At 42.1% G+C, this 19,679-nt stretch overlaps 1 protein-coding gene across 2 annotated transcripts in view; it reads left to right on the top strand.

Moving 5' to 3' along the window:
• Window positions 1-19,679, top strand: part of SPOCK1 (SPARC (osteonectin), cwcv and kazal like domains proteoglycan 1) — a 684,049-nt gene that overhangs the window by 634,954 nt on the left and 29,416 nt on the right. For both annotated transcript variants that reach the window (XM_089529606.1, XM_089529615.1), the window contains exon 7: window positions 13,461-13,577. In XM_089529606.1, the coding sequence (XP_089385732.1) occupies window positions 13,461-13,577 (117 nt within the window). The remainder of the gene's footprint in view (window positions 1-13,460; window positions 13,578-19,679) is intronic.

Here is a 19,679-nt window from a genome sequence, read left to right as displayed (position 1 = left end):
TACTATGTAAGAAAAACACTGGAAATGTTCTGTTTTTACACATGCACACAAAGACAATATCTCTACTCTTCTTGGGTTTTTACACATTTGGCCTGTCCTGGGATCAGTTCACTAAAAACCAGTGAACTGAGAATCATGACTATTTACAGGGCAAAGTTGGTATCCCATTTGCTCACTGTGCCCAGTGTACCCCACACACTTTTTCACCACAGTCAGCTATTCAGAAGCAGCTATTCAGAGTTCTTTTTACCATCAAAAGGAGGAGTCCTCCCTTGTGGCCTTGAGGATATCTGCTCAGAGCTATCACACTTGTGAGAGAGACTACCAAAGAAATCCTAAACCCTGAACATGCCAGCATATACTATCCCTGCCAAAAGAAGTGGTAGCAACAACAAGTTCACATGTTCCCATTAAATCATGGTATAGCACAATGTTGCAAATAGGGAAAAACATCCCGCATCACTTCAATTTTATGCTTAGGAAAGGTACACCTAATTGCTCCCTATTGGACAACTGCTGAAAATATGAACACTAACCCAGACAAAACACATCTGATGAATCACTGAAGCTGGTGTACAATATATAGAAACCTATTCTGCCTCTGTCTAGTAGTAGTGACTGGTGGCTTCCATTTTAGTGGGGCAGTGAATTCATTCCAAAGAAAAGCTTTAAAGCTTGGACCAGATTGAGTTTACCTCCCCACTGACTTTGGAGCCACCAGCCACAATATTATCTATCGCAAGATATTTGTTTAAACTAAACCACCAAATCTTTCAGCGTTCTCTCAGCCTTATTTCACATCTCTAGAAAAGGTTCTGACACAAAATACTGTATGGAGGGAATCTTAAAGCCTACGCTTTCTTCTCTCTTCTTTGTGTTGCTTTATCTCAGTTTTGTGTCTTTAAAAGCCCTGCTCCGTAGGTAAGCTCCACATCAGAACTTGTTTCCTCTGTTCAGCCTCCTTGGCTGCTCCTGCATTCATGTCACAGGTATCACTACCTCATCATGTTCTCTTTGGCTTTATTTACAGGGCCAGGTGTGAGTAAATGACAGCAGGATCAGAGGTGGTTATCAAGACAGGCATTGTGCTTCGAGCAGGCTGGCCATTAAATGCTCAGAACATAGTATATGACAAGCACTTTGGGGAACCACTTTGACAAGTGTATGTGTCTAAAAAAATGCAATTTCCTCAAAGTTTCAAGTTCTTATTCAGGAAAAAATGCATTACAAATGCTCACATCCTCTTTGTATACCTGAGCTCCTTACTAGCTTTATGAAATGTTGACAATAATGAGGAATCATGTATCCAAAGTGCATTCATTCCCAACCCTTTGGCTGACCTTTTTCAGATGTTATTTTGTTCTTGATGCATGTACATATATTTCAGATCTGTACAAACATACATTTGAATGCATGTGCAGAGAAAGGGGGGAAGGAAATACATTTTATACCTTCTTCTAATTTAGCTAAAATTGATAATGGAGACTGATTTATATATGGTGGTAAGAGACTTCATGGGCTATTTCCTTCTACTCATTCGTCCATGGCATAGCAAAAAGAATCATCTTATAAGTTTGTGACAGCAAACCTGGGTTGCTAACACAAAATGCCTACATGTGTCTTTTGAACTAAATCCTAATCTATTCTGTGGGGCTTATTTCATGGAAGTGAGAATAGAGTTGCAGCCTCTGTCTGAAATCTTGTCCACGCTAACCTCAGAATATATCCAATTATACTGAATGGAAACTAAACAAACATAGACTGTTTCCAGATAACTGAAGCCACTATTATTTTTAAAATGTATGTTATGACTGCTGGTATTACTATGCTTTTCTTCTTTGACGTGGTATTTAGTCCAGCTCAGAGAAGATCTGTTTAGGTTCTCCCAAATGATTGCAACTTTTCCTTATGGTACTTGTTGTCTCTGATGAATTACTTGTGCTTTCTTTTTCAAAAGGAAGAATGGGGTACAAGCATGAGAGCGATAGACAGATTGCACTTAAAAGCAATTGAAGCTGCTGATTTGGCTTTTAGGATATTTTTCAAGAACCAGACTCACCTTTCAATCATCAGCTGAGGATGTTGCTGGGTGTGCCTTTAATTCCACTAAAAGGACAGTGTTATTGGCAAATCCAAATTTGTCATCGACTGGCTGCTGGGCATGTCTCCACATATATATTTTCCAAGATGGCATAAAGCAGACAGTTCACAGAAAAGATGAGTAATTTATTTGCAGCTCTACAGCCCTGACTTACTCTTGGCTGGATATCAAAACATTTGGCTTTTGAAACATTGGCAGAGACAGATTTCAGTGCTGTAATGAAGCAACATAATCATTTCTTGCATTTACCTGAAAAGTCCTTTTACCATTCTCCAAAGCTTTAATGTAAGCTAGCTAGTAATTGTATCTTTAAACACAAACAAATATGCAGAATGAAGATGGTCCACTTGGATTCTTGTTACCTTTAACAGAAATTTGGGCTAATGATGCTCTTCTTGTGCTGTGTTCATTCAAGGATAGTTCTAAAGCATGCTTTAGCATTATGTGTGTAAGGACCATGAAGCAAAGCTGTGACCAATTAAGCTGTTTTAGATAGGCATAGGCTACAAAATTTTGGTGTCTGCATTCCATACCAATTGAAATTTCCACTTATTCTTCAAGGACAGCATCACACATTGCAGTAAGCCAATCGGGAGCTCACCAGAACATTTAACCATTGTAAGCAAATGACCCTTGTTTAGATATAGACTCTACTAGCAAATGGCACTCCTCCATTGCCACCAGTCCTCAAATATTTTCCTTTATCTCCAAGGCTTTCCATCATCCCAGTATGTTTCAGAACGGTTTAGCATGCTTCCTTAAGCCGAGAAACTGCTAGGAAATGGGAAGTACTTTTTCATTATTGGCAGTTCATTTCTCTAGAGAAAATACTTAAGTGTCCTCAGGTAATTCATTAATTAAGATCTTTTACTTCTGGTTGTGAACAAAGTAAGACAGAAGTACAGTATATACTAAATAAAATATAAGGCTGCATATGCTGTCTGATAATAAAGGAAAGGGTGGTGAATAATACATAGGCTTGTCAGTAATAAAAATGGGATTCTTGTTTAAATTATATTTTCTTTTAGTATAATTTGCAGTTTTACAAGTTTATGTCTTTAGTATTGTTGTTCTAAAAATCTGTGCAAGTTGCAACTTGAAATCAGTTAAGTACATAAAAGTCTACTTTGCTTTTAAATGTATTTAATAGAAAATAGCTGATTTACTTTTGAGAGCAACCAAGTGTGACCGGTAGTATAGTCTAGGGAATAGAGAGACAGGTAAGGAGATGGTTAGAGAACACCTTGCTGCTTTCCAGAGTGTATAAAGAATATGTGTCTGGAGATTGTTGCATTAGCTTCGCTGCCCGGATAGACCCAGGATGTAACTTTCTTAAGGTGGAACATATTGCATTCACCCATCGCAGGGCAGTATGTAGCCCCTATGCAATCCGTGCTTGTCCCGCATCTTTTCAAGAATGTGAAAATCCTATTCTTGAAAAGCTGTGAGAGAGGCCTAGGTTGCATGAGGGCTGCATACTGCCCGGCGACGGGTGAATGCGATAAGATCTGCCTTAAGTAAGTTATATCCCAGGTCTAGCCTGGTATCGCATTAGCTTCACTACCAGCTTCACTATCTCCTAAATTATTTCACTGTCTATAATCTTAGAGAACTTCTAAAGATGGGCAAAATGCTGGGAGATGGGAGAGCAAAGAGTTTCTCTGTTCAACTGTTGGTCTGTATTCAAAAAGGGGAAGAGGAGCAAAGAAATATCTGAGAAACTACAAATTGGTTGCCCCAAATTACAAACCAGTCAATTCCAGGACAAATTCTAGGACAAATTATTGAGAGTTAGGGGCTCTCCAGACCGTCCTGAAAGGGCAAGCTGGAGGTGCCCAGTTTTCCTCTAGAGGGATTCCGCAGCAGCCAAACCGCATGGCGTCCCTCCACCCCAAAAAGAATTCAGAAAAACTGGGTTCTTTTTGGGATGCCACACAAACGTCATGAGTGCGCTATTGGTGCACTTGTGACATAAGCGACATGCAGAGACATCTTTACACTGTGTGTTGCTTACGTCATGATGGCACCCCCATGTGGATGGGAGGCCACCATTACGCCGCTGCTGTGACATGCTAGGGTTAAGGAGCATGCGGTTGGTGCGTGCTCCCTAACCCTAGAATTGCTGCCAGGATGCCACTTCCTGCCAGTATGTACTGGGCCTTAGTTTCTGAGCAGCCAAAAGCAGATGCGTTCATAACTAGGAATTAGCACAAATTTATTAAGAATAATTCATACTACAGTACCAGTCTTACCACCTTTTTTGACAGAATTGTTTTTTGATAGGTGAAAGGAACACTGTTGACACATTGAATACTGAGTTCAGCAAAGAACTGGCCAACTCTCCCATAGTGTCCTTGCTAACATGTTTATTATACTTTTTTCAGACATGTTTGTTGAGTGGTGGAAGACATTTGTTTGTCACAGCACATGATCTTCCATATTTAGTCAATCAATTTTTATTATGGTCCAGAGACCCAGTAAAATCAATTTACAACACATAAAGTAAATTAGAAGCATAATGGGCAATTAGTCAATTCATACAGAGAGAGCTTATTTCAAACATTTTCCCCTTGTACACAAGTTAGCTGTTCCCTGACCATAACTGCCACAGAGAAAAACTTGGCAACTACCAAGGTTACATAGGGAATCTTATCTTCTAAAAAGAATTTGACATAGAATTGGGTTGATTTTCCTGGTAGATTCACCATTAATGGATTAATCAAGTCTTGTCAAGCTGGCTTGTAAAAACCACAAGACAGAAGAATGTGCTTCATGGATTTATGGGACATAATATCGCAGTATAAGATACACAAGCAAATCTACCTCACATAAGGTGGTGAGAGGTCCTTCTTTTCCAGGACATGTCCTATATTTCAAGACCAGCAAAAGGGCCCAAACTTGACTCAGGCTTGCATCCTTCTGAGGTCACTAAAATGAGTACCCAGATTGTTGGGGGCAAATTAGCTTACAGTTGTAAACTGCTTAGACACTGCTTAGGCGGTATGAAGCGGTATATAAATGAAGCTTGTTTGTTTGTTTGTATTTCAGCCTTCTATCCAGGAGGAATTCCAAAATGTCCTTCATTTTGAGCACGATTAAGAGGCATGAATTTACATTTATATTAATATTTATAGGTTTTATTTGGTAATGTTCTACATTTTTCTTGAATGTTCTACATTTGCAGTAGTTTGTCCCCTTTGTGGTTTTGATGTCTAGTCACCCTGACCTCAGAGCATTTCAGTGAGGAAAGGAATCTTCCTCATTTAAGTAGATTGTATTTAATATATTTTGTGCTTGGTCACCAAAAGATAAACATGGGCTTAGTTTGATTGCAGGACATGTTTTTCAGAAGAAATTATGCTGTGGGAGAGAATATGATTACCTTCAAACTTCAGTTTATCATGTTTGGTCACAGTCTAAACATGAACTAGCAGTGCAATGTGGCTGCTTAAAAAACTAATCAGTCATATGCTGCATAACAGGAACATAGGCCAAGAACCCACATCTGGGTTTTGCTGCACAAATCTTTACATGCAAAGATATACAATGACTGTGCATTAATTGTGTCAGTGTTGAATTGAATTGTTGCACAACTGAATGCACAAACCAATGTATAAATCAATGCATGACCTAATTTGCATATGCATTGACTTGGAGGGCCCTTGTGATCTCTTCCAACTCTATGATTCTATAACATTGCATATGCAATTCTTCTTCCACAGTCTTTGAACTGAAAATGGATATTCTGCATTGAGCAGAAATATTCAACTTCTTTCATAGGCGAATTTACTAATACATAAGATGCCAACAAGATTCTGGCCATATTGTCTAACTGTGCAACAATTCAAAAAGAACATTGACAAATGGAGGCCTAGACTGTGTTGTTAGTTTTGATTCGTGAATTAATTGAATTAATGGGATTTACCAATTTGTTGACCCACCATTCAACAATTAATTGAATGGGTCTACTCTAGCTGGGTGTAAACAACAAGGTGTCACCCAGAGTGTGCACAGAGGCATCTAGAAATCAGCTCCTAAATTAGTCCTTTGTTATTGTTGTGTGCCTTGAAGTCATTTCTGACTGATGACAACCCTAAGGAGAACCTATAAGGGGAAACTATAATGGATTTTGCTTGGCCAGGTTAGTTCAGCGGAGTTTGCCATTGTCTTTCTCTGAGGTTGAAAGATTGTGACATGCTCAGGGTCATCCAGTGGGTTTCATGACCAAGCTGGGAATCAAACCCTGGTCTCCAGAGTTGCAGTCCAACATTCAAACCACTATGCCATGTGGTGGATAATTTATTTCCCTCCAGATGCTGTTGTACTAGAACTTCCAGAATTCATCATCATTATCTATCCTTGATAGAGAACTTGCAGTCCATTGGCATCTTGTGGGCCACAAACTGCCCATATATGTTCCTGAAGACAAGTTTGGAGCCAATGGATGAAAATTGTAGGGAAGCAAAATTTGGTTAAACTTTAGGGGAGAAAATGTAATGGTAAAACCTTTTAGACTGTGGGATAGACAGATTGGGGAAGAGAAGGGTTTTCATTTGGTTGAGGTGTTTAAAAAGATGTTTGTCATGAAAGCATCTGCTTCCATTTGCTTGATTGCACCTTTATTCAGTTACACAGCCTGGTCTGCTTTCATCACCATTATTATAATTATGCTGTTTTCAGTTCCTTATAGCTATCTCATTTAGCTCCAGTGGGTTGTCTTGAAACATTTACTGAGTTGAGGCCAGTTCTTAGCTTCCTGTGTGAATCTAGTTTGGCCATTAGCAGCACCATGACAAGCTGCAAAAAAATATCTCTCTAGAAGTTTTGAAGAATTGGACCTTTGGCTTGATTACCATATATACTTGACTATAAGTCAAGAAATTTATGTCAAGGCACAAATGCACCCTGGTATAAAAAATGACATGGATGTGGCCACTGGAAGGAACTGGGGCAAAGGTGACTGGGTCACCACAGTTCAAATGGCAGACTGCACGAGTCCACATTTGGTGAGCTGTGCGTCATGGGTAGGCTGATACAACATGCACTCGGGATGAAACCAGCCAAGTTTCAATAGTGTAAGTCACACCTGTCACATGATGTCAAGGGGACCACCTATATAAGGGAGAGGGACAGAATCTCCATTGTTGGTTGTTGTTGGTTGTTGGTTGGCAAAGCACTTTGGTTGTCTGTATAGCGTTGTGAGTATTCAAGATGGAGCTGTCTGATACTCTGTATATCTTTGTATATATTTTGGAACAAAGATTAAAACCCTTGTTGAGTGAATCTCGCTGTCTTGCAATTCTTTCTCCAAGAGAAGTAGCAGCCTGCATGGGAGGATTTTCCCTGAGCAACTTGGAGTCAAACTCTTCACAGAGACCATCTGCTGGCTGTTTCTGCCTATGTGCATCAACTCTGCATGTGTGTCTGTGGAGGCGTATCTCCATACCCCAACAATTTATGCCTCAAAAGAGACCCTAAAATTCTGGGTCTCAACATACATGAATCAATATGCTAATAGTGCTTTAAAAGGTCCTGAAAAAAGCAAGCCTAATGCCCCACTCTTCCTGCCTCGGCGCAGGTGTTCCTCCCTCTCTCTCTCTCTCTCTCTCTGTGTGTGTGTGTGTGTGTGTGTGTGTGTGTGTGTGTGTGTGTGTGTGCAAGAGGTTCCCAGTCCAATTTGAAAGCCTTTTCTTCCCATCAAAGAAACACTGCATTTAACACCACTTTTTTTCCCTTCCCAGGCCAATTTGCAAGCCTTCTCTTCCCATCAAAGAAACACCCTTTTTAGCTCCACTTCCTTCCCTTCCCAGTCCAATTTGCAAGCCTCCCATCCCATCAAAGAAACGCCTCATTTAACACCACTTCTTTCCCTTCTCAATCCAATTTGCAATCCTTCTCTTCCGATAAAAAAAAACACTCCTTTTATCTCCACTTCCTTCCCTTCCTTAACCAATTTGAAAGCCTTCTCTTCCCATCAAATAAACACCCCTTTTTTTAACTCCACTCCCTTTCCTCCCCGATCTGATGTTAAACCCTCTCCTCTACCAACTGGGAAGTGGTATTAGGTGGTCAGGAGAGATCCAGAGAAGGAGAAAGAGGGATGGAAGTGGTGTTTTCCCCTTTCCATCCTTTGTTATAGCTCCCTCGACTTATCCATGGGTCATATCAAAATTCATGAATTTGACCCTGAAACCTTCCACCAACTTATACAAGAGGTTGACTTGTACACAAGTAAATACAGTATGTCTTGCACTTATCATAAGCCAAAGAGGATAAAAAGACCCTCTTTTGTTACTTCCTTCATATTTTACAGCTTGGAGTGTGTGTGAGAGAGTATGTCTTGTACTAGCCAGTTTATTATATGTCCCATTGTACTCTACACATGCTCTGATTCCTAAGGCTTGAACATTTCACCTGTATTATAATATGTTTAGTAGGAATTCACTGAAAAAATGTACAATAATTGTGCACTTTGTGGTAAAAGCAGGACTATGGCACAGAGCTTGCTTGCTAAATGTTAAACAGATTTGGATATTAAGGCAACATCCATTTGCTTCCTGTAGATGGTAGCACCTACTTTGCAAAATGGCAGCCATGCCGAAATGCACTGTAAGAGAAAATGAGCCTGAACCTATTTGTTGCACATAATGTTTAAATGTTATACGGGGGATAATTATGGAGTTCCAGCATTTTGCTCAACAGTATGTTTCCCAGCACATTAATACAGCTGAAGATTCAGTTCCTTTTATTCAGCAATATCTGCATCTTGCTAGCATTTTGTATTTCTTTAATACAGGGGTCGGCAACCCCCGGCCCGCGGGCCACATGCGGCCCGCCAAGGCCAGGGGACCGGCCCGCGGCCGGTGCTGCCGCCGCGGCGGCAATCGGCGGCAGCACCAGGCCCTTGGGGGGACTCCAGCCTCCTCCCTCTCTCGCGCAAGAAGCCAAAGGCGCCGCTCACTCGCGCGAGAGGCCAAAGGTCTCTCGCGCGAGCGGATGGGGCCTTTGGGGGGGCCGCTGGCCTCTTCCTTCTCGCGCGAGCCGCTGCTCGTGCGAGAGGCCAAAGGTCTCTCGCGCGAGCGGATGGGGCCTTTGGGGGAGCCGCTGGCCTCTTCTTTCTCGCGCGAGCCGCTGCTCACGCGAGAGGCCAAAGGTCTCTCACACGAGCGGATGGGGCCTTTGGGGGGGGGCCGCTGGCCTCTTTCTTCTCACGCGAGCCGCGGCTCGTGCCAGAAGCCAAAGGCGCCGCTCGCTCGCGCGAAAAGCCAAAGGCGCCGCTCTCTTTGGTCTCTCGCACGAGCGGGTGGGGCCTTTGGGGGGGCGCTGGCCTCCTCCCTGTCGCGCAAGCGGCCGCTCGCGCGAGAGGCCGAAGGCGCCGCTCGCTCGCGCGAGAGGCCAAAGGTCTCTCACACGAGCGGGCGGGGCCTTTGGGGAGCCGCTGGCCTCCTCCTTCCTGGACCTCTGCCTCCAGCAGGTGAGGGAAGTGAGGATAGGAAGGAAGGAAGGAGAGAGAGTGGAAGGGAGAGAAAGAAAGGGAGAAAGATAGGGAAAGAAGAAGAGATGGAAGGAAGGAGAGTGGAAAGGAGGGAAGGAAAGAAAGAGGTGTGGAGGGAGAGATGGGGAGAAGGGAGAATGAGAAAGGAAGGGTGGGAGGAAAAGGAAGAGAGAGACGGATGGAAGGAAAGAAAGGAAGGAAGAGAGGTGGAGGGAGGGAGAGAAAGGGGAGAATGAGAAAGGGAGGGGGAAGGAAAAGGAAGAGAGAGATGGGTGGAAAGAAGGAAAGAGATGAAAAGAAGGAGACAGAGTGGAAGGGAAAGAAAGAAAGAAAGAAAGAAAGAAAGAAAGAAAGAAAGAGCTGTGTGGAGGTAGAGATGAAGAGAAGAGAGCCAGGAAGAAAGAAGAAAGGAAGGGGGAAATGAAGGCGAGAAGATTTGAAAGATGTGTGGAGGGAGAGATGGGGAAGGGAGGGAGGAAGACAGACATGAGGGAAAGGGGGATGTGAAGGGAGACATAGGGAAGGAAGGAAGGAGAAAGAGAAGGGGAGATGGGAAGGAAGAAGGGATGGACCTCTGCCTCCAGCAGGAAGGGAAAGAAGGAAGGAAGGAAAGAGGTGTGGAGAGAGAGATGGGGGGGAAGGGAAGGGAGCTAGGAAGACAGGAGGGAGGGAAGGAAGAAGGAAAGGGGAAGAGAAAGGGAGAGGGAAATAAAGGAAGAGGTGGAATGGAGGGAAGGAAGAAAGGGGAAATAAAGGAAAGGGAGGAAGAAAGAGATGAATGGAAGGAAAGAAAGAAAGAGTAAAAGGGAGAGTGAGAGAGGGGGAATAAAGGAAATGGAGGAAGAAAGGCATGGAAGGGTAGTAAGAAGGTGAAAGGGAAATAGAAAGGGAAGAATAAGGAAAAGGGAGGAAGAGAGAGACAGATGGAAGGAAAGAAAGGAAGGAACAGAGGTGGAGGGAGAGAAAGGGAAAGGGGAGAATGAGAAAGGGAGGGGGAAGGAAAAGGAAGAGAAAGATGGGTGGAAAGAAGGAAAGAGATGAAAGGAAGGAGAGAGAGTTGAAGGGATGGAAAGAAAGAAAGAGCTGTGTGGAGGCAGAGATGAAGAGAAGAGAGCCAGGAAGAAAGAAGAAAGGAAGGGGGAAATGAAGGCAAGAGGGATTGAAATATGTGTGGAGGGAGAGATGGGGAAGGGAGGGAGGAAGACAGACATGAGGGAAAGGGGGATGTGAAGGGAGACATAGGGCAGGAAGGAAGGAGAAAGAGAAGGGGAGATGGGAAGGAAGAAGGGATGGACCTCTGCCTCCAGCAGGAAGGGAAAGAAGGAAGGAAGGAAAGAGGTGTGGAGAGAGAGATGGGGGGAAGGGAAGGGAGCTAGGAAGACAGGAGGGAAGGAAGAAGGAAAGAGGAAGAGAAAGGGAGAGGGAAATAAAGGAAGAGGTGGAATGGAGGGAAGGAAGAAAGGGGAAATAAAGGAAGAAAGATGAATGGAAGGAAAGAAAGAATGAGTAAAAGGGAGAGTGAGAGAGGGGGAATAAAGGAAATGGAGGAAGAAAGGCATGGAAGGGTAGTAAGAAGGTGAAAGGGAAATAGAAAGGGAAGAATAAGGAAAAGGGAGGAAGAGAGAGACGGATGGAAGGAAAAAGAGTGGGAGTGAGGGAAGGAAGTGGGAGAATGAGAAAAGGAGATGGAAGAAGGAAAAGGGAGGAAGAAAAGAGAATGAATGTGAGATGGGGGGTGGCAGGTCTGGCAAAGAGGGCCAGGCCTCTAGTGCTGGTGCCCGCCGTTGGCTTTTTTGCGGGCCCCTGACAGGGCCTGGGGCCCGTTAGGGGCCCGGAAAGAGGGCGAGGCCTCCAGCACTGGCCCCGCCCCTGGAGGGTGGAAGCTCCACCCCCAGTGTGTGGCACCGCCCCCGGAGGGTGGAAGCTCCACCCCCCCGGCTTCGGCCCCCCAGTTGTCTGAGGGACAGAAACCCGGCCCCCGGCTCAAAAAGGTTGCCTACCCCTGCTTTAATACATACTTCTTACATTTGACATTGTAAAAGTTTTTCAAAAATACAAAGAACATTCATATCAGGAGATCATTTGCTGAATGCCATGTCAAAGAGGGATTAAAAAACATAAAACTAAAATGAAGCAGTATACAGGCGTCTTAGTCATAGTCCAATTTTATTAACTTTGGAGTGATTTCTTTTCCTTGAAATATTTGTTGGCCAAAGAAGGCTTAATTAAAAAAATAAAACAATAGCAGTGTCCTTGATCAGGACTGAGTTGTTTGTTACAGTATAACATATCTCTCATTGCTGAAAATATTCTCCATCATGAAAACACTGTGTAGTACACAATGGTTCAGTCTTTTTGCAATTGCATGGTTTCTTACAAACCTTCTTACAACTGCAGGATATCAACTCTTGGCAAACCATAGCTGCTTCAGGCAAAATTGGCCAAAGTGGCTCATAAATACCATCACAAATTTTAATCCAAGCCTGTTTAGTTGGCCCTGAGAGTTCTGATCTCAGTAGGTTTACACATGGTAATCTTAATATGTTCCTCTAAAGTTTCCCTTGTGGGTAGAATTAACTGCACATTAGATTTCTTTGTAAACAGCTTGTTTTTTGCTTTAACTACAGTATGACTGGTGTTACTCAGTCATATGAAAGGGATACAAATCTTTCAATGCAGAAAAAAATATTCTGGTATGATGCTTGCTGCTAAGTAATGTAATACACCTGTTAATTCTGAGAATGTGGCTTCAAAAGCACTAAGTTGTTTTGTTACCATATCCCACAAAGCTGTCTCATGGCATGGTGTCTCATCTTAGCTAAACATGAAACAAGGGCAATGGGCTGAGTCTTCTCAATGTTCTGTCTGATGATATGCTTCTTTCTTCCCAGCAGGAAAGGGGGATAGGAGTAAGGAAAATATTTCTTTGGCTATTAAGCTTGCTTCATAAACAAAATTTACTTGGTGTTTGTGACATAATCTTCATTTCAGTTGAATGGGCCTTTAACTTTCATATATATTACTGATATCTGCCACCCCCATATTTTCCAGTATTTTTCAAAGTATACGTTTCTTTGAGCCAATATTTATTATTATAATTTATATCCTGCTTTTCTGCCAGCATGGGATTTAAGGCAGCAAACAACATTTTTAAGAACACAATAATTTTTTTAAAAAAACACTCTCTGATACCTCACCCCCACCCCCATCCTTTCTATTAGATACTGGTTCTGTTAGACAATAATCTCTTAGTGGAAATTATGAAAAATCAAGTTTCTCATTAAACATTTGTAGCAGATGCAAGTAGGGGATGCTTTTATCTTGATAACACTAAGAAACAATGATAAAGGCAAAAGATTGCAAAGGCCTATTTGCCATCGAATTGGAAAACATGACAGCTTCCATTAAAAGAAAGATATCCTATTGCCATGACATTAGCTTTAAACCAAACCAAACAAGGATTATAAATTATTTCCAAGGTCTTGTTGTAATAGAAATACTGAATGATTCTCTCTCTACTTTTTTTCCTTCTGCTGTTTGATTGATGTTTCCTGGGGAGATAGGCCCTTACCAGAAAGTGCCCACATGTATCTGAAAAAGCAACAGAAGATGGATTTGTGTACAGATTGTACCCCATAAATTATGTCTCCCACTTCTACCAATATTCAAGTATAATAATAAATCTTGTTCTCCTGGTTGTATTTCCTTGATCTGCTGAAACCCTTTGACCTGTTACTCCCTGTTTTGTTTTCTTGGGGGTCTTTGTGCCAAAGTTTATTATTCAAGTAGTAGACAATAATCATATTTTTGTAGAGTATATCTGGCATGTCCTCACTAATGCAATTGGTGTCATTCTTTTAATAGCTTGCACAGACAAGGAGCTGAGGAACCTGGCATCCCGTCTAAAAGACTGGTTTGGTGCTCTTCATGAAGATGCAAACCGTGTAATCAAGCCAACAAGCTTGGATTCAGCACAAGGCAGTAAGATAACAAATCTAAAAATAAACTTTGAAATAAGTTCACAAGTTCAGCAAGACCAACAATTACTATGAAAGCTTATGTCAATTCTGTTGCCTGTTTATGCTGACACACACTTATTTCATCATCACCCCCCTTTTCTTCTGTACAGAAATAGGGATAGTATAATTTGCCAACATTTTCACAATAACATGAATCAGGAAACTGTCAAAGGACTGCAACCTTCAGTACATTAAACAGATAAGATAATGTTGTAAATAGTGAAACCATATTTTGTCTTGTGGCATTCAAGTGTCCCAGATTGCATGCTAGTGTCCTTTGGACACAAATGAAAAAGCTAAATTAAACTAGAAAATGTACAGAAGTCTGTTTCACACTTCATAAACCATAAATAAGTGATGAGGAGGATAGTCTATCAGCATCAAGACAGGCTATTTAGGATACAGTCTTCACTAACCAGCCATGCATTTTGAGAACTTCAAACCATTGTCTTCTCAAATACAGGCATGAGATCATTCAAGAGCCACCTTCAGAAGGGCTGCTCTTCATATACCAAGGAGACACAATTTTGTTGGTCTAGTGATGGGTGGCACTCCTATGCATCCTCCCCATATCTTGTAATTGGGAATCCCTGGTTGGAGGTGATGTTTTATTTTTAATTAATTAATTAATTGATTGATTGATTAATTTCTATCTTGCCTTTCTCCCCAAAGGGACCCAAGGAGGCTCACAATAAAAATTTTAAAAACATATTGCAATGAAAAACATCAGCTAAAAACTATATAAAATTACAAATATTAAAACCACAATAAAATCACAATACACATCCCATATAAAACCCATCCCATAACTACACATTAAAAGCCTGCCTGAACAGAGCTGTTTTTACCTGCCAACAAAAGGCCAGCAAGGAGGGGGGCAGCCTTGCTTCTCATGGAAGGGCATTCCAGAGGGCAGGAACAGCTACTGAGAAGGCTGTCTTTCATGTCCTCACCAGGCGAGCCTGTGATGGTGGGGAGACCAAGAGTAAGCCTTCTACGGAAGATCTTAAGGCTCTATCAAGTTTGTATGGGGAGAGACAGTCTCTCAAATAATCTCGGCCTAAGCCAAGTAGGGCTTTATAAGTCATAACCAGCACTTTGAATTGTGCCCAGAAACGAACCGGTAGCCAGTGAAGCTGTTTCAGCAAGGGAGTTATGTGGTCCCTATAATTGGCCCCAATCAGCATTCTGGCAGTGGCGTTTTGCACACACTGAAGTTTCTGAACAGTTTCCAAAGGCAGCCCCACATAGAATGCATTGCAGTAGTGCAAATTCTCTCTCCCATCCCAAGCAGTTACCAACAAGATCACTGTTGCCGTGTGGTTGCTTCCCATTGTTATGTACCTTCAGGTCAAGTCCAACATATGGCAACCTTATCTAGGGTTTTCTTGGCAAGATTTATTCAGATAAGGTTTCCTCTAAAGCTGAGAAAGAGCAATTTGCCAAAGGTCATGGGCTGAGGGGCTGGGAGGTTTTCATGGCTGGAGGGGATTCAAACCCTGGTCTGCAACACACTGGCAGCCACTGTTGTTGCTCCTCGTTGTAGGAAAATAGTAAATATGCAGGTGGGACTGCTGGGAGCTGGGAGAGGTTTTTGCCTCTACCCATCTCTTGTCAATCCCCACTAAGCTTGCCATTTCCCCAGGAGCAGGGAACTGGTCCCCCTCAGCTCCATAGCCCAGCTGATTAGGTGAGAAAATGTGAGTGGCACTGATTGGAGAGAAGGACAGCCAAGGGTCACAGATTGTTCATTCCTGCCATAGCTGATTGACATAAAGGGTGAGGAGGAGGTTATTAGGGGAGTTCCAGATGTGAATTGGTATATGGATATCTGACCAATGCATTTCTGTGACTTTGTGCAACTGAATGTTTGGATTTTGAAAGAGATACCTAAATTTGTTTGTTTGGGTATAAAAAGGATACAGGAGAAGGGAAAAGGAAGTCTTTTGACACATTTAAGACCAACTTTAATGGGCTACAGCCTACTTTGTGCACGAAAAGTGGGCCACAAGACTCAGTGTCTGGACTGGTTTACCCTGAGTATGTTTGTAAGCATAATTTCAAGGACAATTGTTCATTATGTAAGACAATGGCAGAGGAACCCTGAAGATCCATAGTCATACCACAAAGCTAGTGAGCTGGGGAGAGTACCCACCAACTGCCATGCACAATGGTAATATGTGACCATTGTGAATGGTAGACAGTAATTGATCTCTTTAACTTGTTCCACAGTTCACTTATTCTTGCACCATAGGGACAGTTTATAGTTAAAGGGATCAATTACAGTGTCTTGGTTGTAGGCCCACAAAATCCTATATCTAGCAGGCATTGTAGAGTGGAGTGGATCTGAGCCAAAGCAAGCCCTCGGGTGCCCTGTTCACATTCTGGTAACTGACAGTAGACAGTAGGGTGGCAGCTGAGAAATAGAAGTGTGTTGTCAGTCCTGTTACAGTCTTCTTCCAGTTAGAGGTGGCATATTTTGTTAAAACTAAGTGAAATGTCAGCAGCTGCCCACCTCTTCTCCACAGAGTTTATTAAACCTGGGCAATTTTTCAATCTGTAGGTCAAAAATTCACAGCAGGCTTGATATGCTGCAAATATATCTATGACAGGCACTAGATTGGGAAGATAATTTTAACAGAGTGGGATTTTTTTAAAAAAGCACCTATTAAGAAACACACAGCCTTTGAATTTTGAGCAAAATATTGTGAGGTTTTTTTTTTTGTCAACCTGCCTCTTCACTGGATTAATGATTATTTGGATGGGTGGAAGGAAATGCAGGCAAGCATAATTTGTTACTAAAATCATGATCCTGCACAAATGCTATATGTGTGTATCTGGCTATGTCTAATGTCAGCTTAAATTACTTAGAACACATTCTCTCTATATTCAGTTGTGAAATTCAAAAAGATGCCTGGAGAGTCCATGTCAATATTCCAAATCCGTTCCTCCCATCTCCAGTAATTCCAAACAGGAGTGTAGGTAATATAAACATATTCCTGAACATGCTTTAGGTGGCAGAATCACTTATGTAAATTATTTTTATACAAATATACACTTTTTAGGGATGTATGGCTCATGTCCAGTCTACATTCATGTCATTCATAGAGGTGTCAGATCAGGAGTATCTCAGGCCCTAAAATTTAATATCCCAAATTGGAGACCTGGTAATGCCATAGGGGGCAGGTTCTGATAATGTCATTAATCATACAATCGGCCCTTGGTATCTGTGGGGGATTCATTCTGGACCACCACCGCCCGTGGATACCAAAATTCATGGATGCTTAGGGCTGCATTGTCCCCGATGGCAGCGCATAAACGTGGCCACGTCACCGTTAGGGACAGCCCCCATTGTCCCTTGGTGGTGCATGCACATGGCCACATGGCCATTAGGCACAAAAGAACTCAACGATAGCACATCCAGAAACCCCCGAAATTGGGAGGCCACCACTCACTCCAGAACCTTGACCAAGAATGGAATGTTAGAGACTAGCTGATAGTTATACAAAATGGTGGGATCCAGAAAGATTTTTTTTCCAGTAATGGCCTCACCACAGCCTCCTTTAGATAGGATGAAAGTCTGTCTTGCAACAATGAAGCATTTGTCACTCCTCTTACCCACTCAGCCAATTCCTCTATAGCTGCTTTCAGAAGCCACAAAGGGTAAGGATCCAATATGCACATAGTGGTCCTCACTTCTCCAAGGATCCGGTCCACATGCTCAGGCTGTTGGAAACTTATCCAACAATACAGGATAAGCAGGTGCCAAGATTATATCCACTGGACCTGTGTCAACTACAGCATCCAAGTCAAAGCATATCTGAACAATTTTGTCTGCAAAGTGTCTTGCAAATTCTTCACAGCAAGCTGTTGAGTGGTCTTTGTTTTCTTATTGGGGGCCAGAATGTAAAAGGCCCTTAACCACTCTGAATAGCTCAGCTAGATGACACTGTGCAGATGCAATCATGGCAGAGAAGTATAATTTCTTTGCTGCCTTCATTGCCTCAGCATAGGCCTTCCAATAGGCCCTAGTTCATGTTCAATCAGACTCAATTCGAGTCTTCTGCTAAGTTCTATTCAAAACTTTATCCAGGGTTATGTTGTAATCTACATTTTAATTTGGTCCATCCATTGTCATTTTCATCTTGTGGTTTGCTTCTGGAATTTAGGCTTTGATGCAAGCACAGATCTTCATTGGCTGTAATTCATCTGTGCTGACTGCTCTGTGCTTCCATCCCTCCTGTGCATGTGGAATCTGGTTCATCTGCATGGACCAGACTATCAGCAAGCTTTGGGCAAAAGCTCTGGGATGGATCCAAATTTAGGCAGCTGTAATTGGGCTATCAACTGTAAAATTATTTAATCTAGAGATGAACCCATATGATGTTACAAGGTGGTGAGATAGATAAATGCTGCTGCCACACTGCAAAATTAATGCAGCTTGGCACTGCTTTAACTGTCATGGTTCCATCCTATGGAATCCTAGCATTTGTAGTTTGTTGTGGCACCTGAGATTTCTGATGGAGAAGGTTAATCCTGTCACAAAACTACAAATCCCGGGAATTCCATTAGATTGAGCCATGGCAGTTAAAGTGCTATCATGCTGCATTATTTCTACAATTTAAATACAACCATGGATGCACACACACATTTCAAGAAAATGCTTTCACTCTGAGATTCCTTACCCTCACTTTAAGGATCAGAGAACAAGGTCTGTTTCCTGAAACATGGGACCCATAATAAAGGGCTAACTAGCTCTTTTTTTAGGGAGGGGGGTCTACTTCAGTATAAATGGTTGATGGGCTGTGCTCAATGTTTTCTAAGGCACTTATGTGTACATGAGAGGTTCATCTTGAGATTTTCTTTCCTTGTGTAAGCAATAAATTGAGAAAATAGAAACCCTTTAACAATAAGGTCACTTGTTGGAATCAGTTCCAGAATCTGAAACTGGTAGAAGCTTGCAGTTGTAATTAGCTGTAACATATAATGGTTTTAACCTACTTTTTGCCATGTTGGCATTTGAATCACAAGAAGTCTCCTCCTCATTTGGCAGTAATTAATAAACATTATTGTACAATGTATGGCTAAGACAGCTGCCTGCAGTAGAGACTGATCCTTAAAAAATTGATGGGACTTCTAAATTTGGACCTTATTGTTTCATGCAGTGGGATGAAAGGAAGATCAACTTTTCTTTTAGTGAGAAAGACAAAGCTTTTTCCTGATGCAGGGATATTAAGGATGGGGTGTTGAACAGTTTTCTCCCTGACGTTTACAAAATGTGCAGGAGTAGGATGGAAAAGGAAAGTGGCAGCATATGAATGGACTGTGCTATCCTTTCTTGCTCTGTGGGGAAATATAACTTCCTGCACTGTTGCCTTTATCATCCCACTTTTATCGGACATCAGTTTCTCACTGTTTCAAGAACGGGGTCAGTGCTGGGGAAAAGCTATGTTTTTTTCCCCTGTGCATAGTCTGGTCTTTTTTTCCCATCATGCCACTGGTGTACACAAGTGTATACATTTCTATCATCCTGGCTGAGATCCAGTTGAACACGAACAGAGTAGAAAGCCCCACCGACATAATGGTACGGGAGTGTCCTGTTCTAATTGTGCAAGCGGACAATGCTATCACAAACAATACAACATCACTCATGAAAGGAAGCAGTAGCTGTCCATGCAAGCACCAGGAAAGTCAAATTACTTGTTTGTGTAAGCCATTTGCCCCAAGAGGAACTAATGGCTTGTTTATCATAGTTGTTGGTGATGCTGGTCACAATCTAGAGTCCAGACAAATATTTGTAATAGTTATTGTGCCTGTTGTTTCTTTCAACTGGTATGTCATCCTAAAAGCAAAAAACATACTGCAGGGGTAAGATTCAGAACTATAGCTGAGTCAATATTTACACTACAGGACTTAAGAACTTGGTCAGAATTTAAGTTATGTGCTTACGGAGTGCAATTTTGTTTTTTGTTTTTTTGAGCAAAACAACTCTGTTGCTATTTCATACCTACTTTCTGAAACAGGGGCCAGTATATACCAAGTGAGTTAGCTTCTCAAAACCAGT

This window comes from Sceloporus occidentalis, unplaced genomic scaffold (assembly GCF_023333645.1).
Source record: "Sceloporus occidentalis isolate IW3139 unplaced genomic scaffold, rSceOcc1.0.p SCAF_1, whole genome shotgun sequence".
Classification (NCBI taxonomy): domain Eukaryota; kingdom Metazoa; phylum Chordata; class Lepidosauria; order Squamata; family Phrynosomatidae; genus Sceloporus; species Sceloporus occidentalis.
This window is presented reverse-complemented; position numbering and strand designations above follow the sequence as displayed.